The 9,652-nt window shown below is 33.7% G+C and overlaps 1 protein-coding gene across 1 annotated transcript; it reads right to left on the reverse strand.

The window, feature by feature from the left end:
* Nucleotides 1-1,078: 1,078 nt before the first annotated feature.
* LOC124176848 (rhythmically expressed gene 2 protein-like) lies at nucleotides 1,079-3,016 on the reverse strand. Its single transcript, XM_046558632.1, has one exon. It carries the CDS (start codon nucleotides 2,512-2,514, stop codon nucleotides 1,744-1,746), a length of 771 nt encoding a protein of 256 aa, XP_046414588.1. The 5' UTR covers nucleotides 2,515-3,016; the 3' UTR covers nucleotides 1,079-1,743.
* Between the last annotated feature and the right edge of the window lie 6,636 nt (nucleotides 3,017-9,652).

Raw genomic sequence — 9,652 nt, forward strand, 5'->3', positions numbered from 1 at the left:
TCATGGTTTACTACATTTCGTACATTGCCAAAGATGCGAAGTAACGATTTTTCCTAAACATGCATCGTTACAGTAACGTTACTGACTCAATCCTCGTTCAATGAGACGACGGTGAGGTGGAGGTCGGATGTGCCATGGGGCAAATGATATAGATATCTCTTTACCCGGAAACGACAAGCGATACTGTGCGCCTCCCACGCTTCGAGACCATAATGGTACAAGAGCGGGTATCTCGGTGTTTGTACATACACATAATGTAATATTCTCGATTTAGTTATGCGGTATATGTGTACTGCAATCATGCGTCAGTCGCTTTGCGGGATCTAATATTGGGCGATCGATCGTTAATCGAATATGTTCGCGATCACCGCGGTGAGATTTACCACGATGCATATTTATTACGTATAATGTGGTCCACGGAATTTCTTCGTTGACAAATTCACCGACAGAATCGACCTAAATAACATCGAGATCAGTTTCAAGCATAAAAAACAACAGATATGCCTTTACAGTATATGTATGTTGTATTGCACAGATAATATGACCGACGAATAAACTTTGTTTCCTTAGTTTTCTTCAACTTTCAACGTCAACAAATTACACAGCTAACATCCATCTGCACGTAGGTACAAGGTAGAGCTGTGTGCGTTATCTTCCATGTCGATGAAGATGAACTGGTTAACTTTCGTAGTTCTGTAAGAATATCCTAAGGATGACTTATCGATTAAAATTATTATAAGCACAATTTAATTTGTTAAAATCGACATCGTGATATATTGTATACCTACGTTGCTTAAATATAGTAACAACACGAAGTATACCCGTACGAAAACGTTAAATGTGGAAACGAAACATTTTTAACACGACCATATTATTTTCGTATCGTAGAATGACTAATTTTGTTGTTCTTTACTTCTGTGCCTGAAGCGATAAATATTATAGGCCTGAAGCGGTATGAGGTTAAATATGAGGCCGTATTGTAAAGATTGTACTGTTTAAATTGACACGAGTAGAATATTGAATGACATTGTCAGCGTAATCGTTTACAGTAGAAAAAAAAATACGATTTGTATCTTTATTGTTTTATTCGCGAATTTTCAATTCAATATGACAATAAAATTAAAATCGATATCATTGTATAAGTCGTACATGAGTATTAAAATATAATAAATTTATTTCACCTTACATTAATCAAATTGTATTATCTTCAAGCTTACACACAAATGACTTTAATTAGTATAATCAATCGTTGATTAATTTTCCGTGCCACCAAATCAATGATTTGTCAAATTACTTAGCATGTGTTAATTGGTACACATATCTAAATCGTTTATATGAGTTAAATATATTAAGAATAAACAACTAAACAATAACACTGAGAATTCCTGCGGTGCGAATTATCCGCGGCGTCACAACTTTATCAATATAAATATTCATAGTCATTCGTAAAATAATATGTACATGTTTTCAACCCTTTGCTTCGCATTGCATGCAGGTGATACAAATGTGCCTCTAAGTCTCATCGTCAATATTAGAGTTATTAGGGGGTAGAAAGTAGTTTTCTCTATCGCATGAATTGATCACGGAGGATATTCATTACATGTAAATATTGTTCGGTAGATCCGTGCTCAATATCAAGCAATAACGTTGGTAACACTTAAACGGAATTTACTCTAGTTTGACATACTCATTTCTCAAGTCAAAGAGACTTCGAATAATTTAGTTACATGTGAAACTGATTTGCTAAGGCGATTCCGTCATCTCGTAACGAAAGACTTTGTCGAAATGGATTTTGAGGTCGTTGAGACTGCGGTAAACGTCGCGATGAGGTACTTTCGTGTTATCGGTTGGCTTTTTGTCATCACGTTTGATCAGTATGGCGTTCCATTTGGCATTTTTGGCACCGAGATAATCCTTGTCGTACGTATCTCCGATGTGTACGGCTTCATGGGGTAGAACCGATCTATCGCAATAACGTTTCGTTATTTTTAGAGCCTCTTCAAATATCAATGGATCGGGCTTTTCGGTTCCAAGGTCGTACGAGGACAAAACGAAAGAGAAATACGGGCGCAATTCGGTGCTGACGAGTACAGACTCTAGACGAGCATCAAAGTTTGATATGACACCGAGTACGACATTCTTCTTTTTCAAGTAATCGAGTATATTTAGCGTGTCGGGATACTTGTGCCAGCATTCATTCGTACTATAACATTCGATCAGGGTGCTCGCCACCTTTTCGAGGGCCTTTTCGCAAGTGTGCTCGTTTTGCTCTCGGAAAACGTTGTACACTATGGTTCGCCACCAATTCTCCCATCCGAGTCCCGTGTGCTTTCCAAACACCGGATGATCCGCCGCCAGTTTGTTAAAGTTCTGTTTAAAACTTCCCGCCAATTTCCCAGGGTCCACCGAAATCCCGTATCTCAATCCCACTTCCGAGTAGTGAACCTCCAACCCCGTCATCAGCAGAGTTCCCGTCACGTCAAACGTGACTAAACGCGGTCGTATAGCGTTCATTTTTCACCCTGTATTTTCACGATTTTTTCAATACCGCACAACTTCAATTAAATCTGACTGTCACACGATCAAAACAGAAAATCACCACGGATTTGCAAAACTGATGAGATAAAAAAGGGTTTAATTTTTTTATTACCACCGGTGCTGCTAGCGCTTACAAAAATGGCCGCCATTCGATATTTGTGCGCATCAACGTGCGCATCTTTTACGTTATTGTTATGTTATACTTCTATCGTAAAAATTTTGTCAAAGGAATTATGGGATTTTGTACATATTTGTCCACCAATTCTACGAATATTTTTTTAATTATAAACGGTCAGTAATTAATTTCTTACACTTTACGTTAGTACCAACGTTAAGTGACGCTGAAAAGTTTGTGCGCCAAACTGTGGATCACGTGATTCTGAGCAGCGGAAATTTTAAATAAATGATCTTAGATATTTATTTTCCTTAGTTATTATTATACTTATTTATGATAATACAGAATTATGCATCAAATTCAGAAGTAAAAATTTAATGTTGAGGCTCAACAATGATTCGGAAAAAGATGAAAAATAATACGGATCTTTAAAGGAATAGGGGATCTACGGTTTAACCTACGACCAGTAAAATGTCCTGACTGCACAATTTCCCAAGTTTGTCAATCAACCTGAAGTTCAATTCTTATAGATATCTGTGAAGATTGCTTGCCGTTTTCATATTCGCAGTCTTGCAGGTTGTCTCATAGTTGTACCTGCATCAGGGTCAAATCTGTACTAATTCTTGTCACAGCGTTTCAATGTATCTTGCAACATTGAAATCGTGTTCTGGTCATATTCTCCAGCTTTCTTTTGTAATGTGCGTCGAAGTTTGTTTTTCAAAATATGGTATGTATTTAGTTCGCCTTCATGGAACAAACTCTTATACTTCTGAAATAAAAAAAATACATTCTTTTGGCATAAAGCATATGATCAGTCACAACATACGATGAAGTTTCTGCTTGCCAATTTTTGCCACAACAAGCATTACTAGCATCGATTCCATGATAGGTCTATTTATGCTACACACGAGAAAGTAGAATACATTTCTCCTTTTTAATTGCACTTCAAGACAAAGATTGGCAAATTAGGCACACCGTACAACTGTTCAGGTAAATATCAACATCTTGGACCAATTTCCTTATTAAGATAATATCTTGACACTAAACTAAGTTATTCATTTGCATTGCAATTATTTAGAACTACTCAAAAAATGAGAAACCAGTACCGGTGTCCTTCTCTATCCTCAGAATTTTTCATAAAATCTAAATCTAAATATTTCTATAACATGAACAAGTTCTAATTTTTCTGCAATTTATTCATTCAAAATGTTCTGAAATGACTTGTACGGTATAATTATACCAGTAATTGCTAACCATGTGTGTATAATTATATATATTTTTGACGTACTTTTAGCACACGTGCATCTGGCTGAATTTCAATGGCTTTAGTAAGATACTGACATGCTGATGGAATATCTTCCAAACGCAAGAGATAGTATAATCCGACTTCGATATTTATTTGTTGAATGACATAATCAGTATTTTTCTTATATTTCTCCAACAAATCCACCATATATGGTAGCGGATTCCACTCAGGGTGAACTGCCTGCATACATCTTAGAAATTGCCATTCTGCAGCATAACAGCTTCCTTCTGTCGCTTTTTTGTAATAAGGTAGAGCAGCCTGGAAAATAATCAAAAACTAATTATTGTTTATTTCTGCGAACTTGACGTACTGCATCTGCTACTGCAGAAATATTTTTTAACTTCATATCTCATTTATATGTACTAATCGCATTAAATTTAATACAATATTTTTATTCGAGTCAATATGGGCGCCAGCTATTAGATAAGTAAATAGTAAACTTGTGATAAACAGATCACCAGTTACTGTGCATAATTTGTTACTTCTGACCTTAGAATCCTTCTTGCATTCTTCCTCGTATAAGCCCATATAATGAATGTACATACGGCAGTTAGGCATCGTTTGACCTACGTAATCGAGACACTCCTTGGCCAGCACATCCTTTTTTGCTCGAATAAATCCTAGAGCTATTTGTAGCCGTACCTTGCAAGAACTTGGATTTTGAGTGTAAACTTCTTCGTAGATACGATTAGCATCGTTAAATTTACCACTTTCTCTATACATTTGGGCCAAAGATACACTAAACAAAGGATTCTTGGAAATATTGTAAGCAGTCCGAAAGGCTGATGCTTCTTCGGGACTTGGTTTCTCGATTATCGATACATACTTCCTCCTGAATCGCCTGTAACATGTTCCCAGCAAATAATACCACTTAGCATTACCGGGATCACACTTCAGAGCTTTTTTAATACAGGTTGTCGCTTCTGAAATGTGAGTGGAGTTATACAACGACCACGCCATACATTGACATCCTTCCAGCATACCCAATTCGGTATTACATGTATAGTCGATATTGTATATTCTACCCAGCAATTCGTCTGCCTCTGTTAACTGCCCCAGTTTTTTGTGGACATAGTATTTTGTTCCCATCAAAATATGCTGTAAAACATTTTCCACATTTTTTCGTGTATTCCTGAAATTATAAACAACAAGAATCATTATAATGGAAACATTATTTGCTATTGGCTGGCTCGAAATTTGCACTGCTATAATACACATATATGAGACACCCGTTATCTTTTAATAAACTAACATTGTAGTTAGCATTTTTGAATCAATAAAAAGCGAAAGAATTAGACTGCGACTTCAAACTTGAACGGAGTTCCTTATAAAATCTACAAATAACTAATAAGTTTATACATTTCACTGCATGAAGTTGTTTCCTGAATTTAATGAACGCAATATCTATGATTCTGGTACGTACTTTTGTTTAATACCAGCAAAATTTGCTTCGGCATTTGTAATATCTTGCATGCCAATTGATGGATCATTTCTCATTGCGTTTTCGTAGGCCAACATGAGATGACAAATTAACAAATATTCTGGAAACTCATCCTCATAGTCGGCAAGCATTTCAATACAATCTTGGCTTTCAAGCAGTGATTTTTTGTCATCTTCAAGAATACTTTCCATGTCCCAAGTGAACGGGCAGCTGAGTTTCGTTACAGGTTCATTATCGGCGCCTGAACGTGTGTCTGAAGAATCTTCTAAAACAAATGCATTGGAATTGGATATAAAAATTTTTGTTGAATTTGTTTCTCACAGACATCATTCGAAAAATATTTATTTTAATATAAGAGGTTCAGTTTCTTGACGTTCAGTAAAGGTTTCCCCATATAATTAATAACATTCAATCCGTGTAATGTATGCAAGCCTCATACTTGGTGTAGAAATGATACTGTTACTTTGGATTGTTACATGTCAGAAATCATACACTAAATTTATCTATAATAATCCACTATATTTACGTTGAGAAAACAGGACAAAACTGTAGGAACACGGCATAGATCTCTTGAGCCAAACGAAACAATGTCTAGCTTCTCTAACTTATTTAATTGAAAATTAATCAATATTAATGCTGTAACATATTTTATTACAACGTTAGTAGATCCTCGTAAAATTAAAATAAGAAAACGCGAAAGACTAATGATTATTTATTTATCCGAAAGCAGAAATTGTATCATTCATCTTGTTTATAAGATACGTATCTGAAAACAGATTCATTCTAATTTTTATGCACATGCTCAAATACACTTAAAATTGTATCATCCCGCAAATATCCAACGTAATTACTCCATTAATTATCCATGTATTTTATTCCTTTATCGTAACTTTTTTTTTTTTCAAATAAATTTATATTCAATTAATATATAATTGTCTTGCCAATTTATTGCCTCGATTTCTTCATCCGATCTAAGATAGTTATAATACCTTTGGTTAAACGCCGACATCCTGAGAATGAACTCTGCTCTCCGCATTTATACTTCCGTTTCGATCTTTTTCAATATTATTGCAATAAGAAATTGGCGCCCAACATAATAAATATTGTATAACGCACGACAGCCGGAGTTTCACAAGATAGAAAATCGATCACAGAAATAACGATGGTAAATATAAATATCTGCAAATTCGTATCTTACCATTCGCCACTGAGGAATTCATGATGCTTAGCGTCGTGATACGTCAACGTGAATGATGCAATTTGACTTGAATAATTGAAGATGACCATCATTCTCTCCCAGAGTGATCATAAAGGTTTTTCCCTGATGACGGTCTTGCCGGAAGTGATATCGCCAGCGTTGTTTGAAATGTTGAAACAATGGTACATTAAATGATAAATGCGGGAAGTAGGTGGTACCGATTCCAAATATGTACAGCAAACTTGCGCTGTAAAAGATAACCGTAACGAAAGAAACGACATTTGTATGTTTGAATACATACATCACGAGAACTAAACTAAATAGTTATGAAGAGTCTCATGGATTCTATAGCGAAAATAGTATATTAGTACATTGTAGACTAGAATAAAAAACGATCGGTATGTTTAATTTTTATTTTATTTTTTTTTCTGTTTAATAATACTTTAATCAATTCTTAACAAATGGAATATTTTGTAATACTATATATCCAATATGTACAATTATTGCAAAATAAGAAGGAAGAAAATAAGGTAAAATAAAGACGTGGATTGAAGTGTATAAATTCTGCAATGTACATTAGCCAGATGGAGTACGGTACACTGCAATAATAGCAATAATGAGATATTCATCAGACATTACAAATATTAGATTACAAAAAATGGTACAATTACATAAACAATATTACTTAGAACTATAAGTTACTGTAGAAAATAAAGATCTGTGTTGATTGGTATGTGCAGTCGTTTAAAGTTTATCATAAAATAAATTTTATATTACTTCTATATGGAGAAGGAAAAAAAAAACATTTAAGAAAGAGAGAGATACGATATTACGTGTATGCTTATGTAATAATCTAGGGATTATGTTATAAGAAACGTAAATATAATATATTAATAGATTACACAATACGAAACGAATTACTTTTTGCCCACTGCCAAATCCGTGTGCTGATCTTATTTTATACAGCAAGAGATCAGTCAACAATACACGAAACTTATACATACTGCCTAACACGCGTTCAATTTCAAATGACATATTTACGCCGGAATAAATTATCAGAATACAAGAATTTTCGTTTATATAGTTTTACTCATTTTTTCCTGCTCTTCCCATTATTCGTTTGCGCGAGGCGTTTCTTTGCGATCTAGAGTACATCATTACCATTTTCTGCATATCGAACAATTAAAATTCTTAACGACTCTCTTATAATTTACGAACTACACTTGTAAAATTTGATATCTGCTATACTCAATCTTGCTCTCAACGCAAGTTGTACGTTATTATTTGTTTTTTAAAAGCCCAGCAGCATAATTTAATATTACTCATCGATCATATCTAATTGCACGGTCGTATTTTTATTTATTTCTTTTTAAATCACACAAAATTAGTGATTTCGTGTAAGAATGTATCGATTCATATACATGCGAACACAGTATAAACTAGATATCAAGTAGGTGAAATGAAATAAAGTTTGCTTCTTTAGAAAGTATCAAGATTTATAGATGTGAATAGAATTTTGAATGGATCTTCAGGATCGTTTGAAACTGTTTTTTTTTTTTTTTTTTTTTTACTAAACTTCAGTATTGAAATATGTGAAACGCATTTAAAAAAAAACTGCAATACAGTTTTGTTAAACACCGAGTAATTTGTCCAGTCTTTCCGTCGACATTTTCCTTACAAGAGGAAAAAACCGAAGGCGTTAGAAGATATACCTAGATTTAAGTTGATACGAACTATCATAATTTTAGTATAAAATTCTGCATTAAATGCTATTTTCGGTATAGAACAACACTGTGGATAATATAATAATAGTAATAATGATAATGATAATAACAATAATAATAAATATCATCTAATCACTAATTTATGTCATCTAAATTGTAGTTAGAAAACGAGCTTTCTCATGTAAGCCTTACGTGTTATGATACAGATGTTTTTGGTTTCACCAAGGACACATGTATATTAAACGGTATAAAATTGCATCGGTTCAAAGCGAGCTTTGAAACCATGAAATATACAATGTCTTGTGTGTTGTGACTGATTGATACTTAGGAATAGGTGAATTGCACAACAATGATTTTTGTTAGCTTATAAAGACAGTAGAATGTATTATACCAAAAATCTACTTGTTAGGACCAATTCAACGTTTACTAAAATGCACTTTTGAGAACATGATCAATATCTTGCAGCAGTAAAGTAAGCTTGATCACATTTTCAGTTTCTATCATCGTACTAATTTTGTTATATATGAATGTATAAGTGTATTTCTATGTGTTTACGTAAGTATGGATGCACGTATGAATGTATGCACAGATAACCATATACAATTGACAATAATTATGGCAGTCATAGTTTTTCATTGTCAGAATTTCATATATATATACATATATATATATATATGGCATTAATCTTTGTATAGTTTTTCATTCATTAATTGTATTTCAGTTAAATATTCATTTTAGTACATCGATCAGTCTCACAAGTATAATTTTACGATTTGTATAGAAATTCTATGATGCAAGTGAACTATTCGATGATTAAACTTTTTTCTTATATAAATAGTATTTACCCAGTAAAATCACCATATTTGTAATATGATATTTATTACTTTCAGTATTGACCGATATCCATGCTCATTCTACAAATGGCATATAATGTTTTCTTTCGTTTACAGCTTCATGACATTTCTAAAATCCACTCTTTCAAAAACTCATTCAATGTGTCTACCGGTACTTTCAAATTGTAATTAGTTCCAATTTTATTAGATCAAGTAGTAGAGGAGTAAGGGATAATCTTGCAAGTTTGTTACTCGCCGCCTTGTTTACAGTGAATTTCATTCATTAATCCATCAAGGCATCAGTTATTCGACTAATTATTAGTGATCACTCATCAGTCAGTTCTCAGTGAGATGCCGAATGATAGTTCAGTTCATTTTATGCAGCATTTGTCTTACTACACACGATAAATCTCTTAGAAGCTTAGTTACATGTGAAAACGTTACATCGTCATAGAGTACGTATTTGAAATATGTGTATCAAAGATGGTTGTATTAAA

This window comes from Neodiprion fabricii, chromosome 2, assembly GCF_021155785.1.
Source record: "Neodiprion fabricii isolate iyNeoFabr1 chromosome 2, iyNeoFabr1.1, whole genome shotgun sequence".
Classification (NCBI taxonomy): domain Eukaryota; kingdom Metazoa; phylum Arthropoda; class Insecta; order Hymenoptera; family Diprionidae; genus Neodiprion; species Neodiprion fabricii.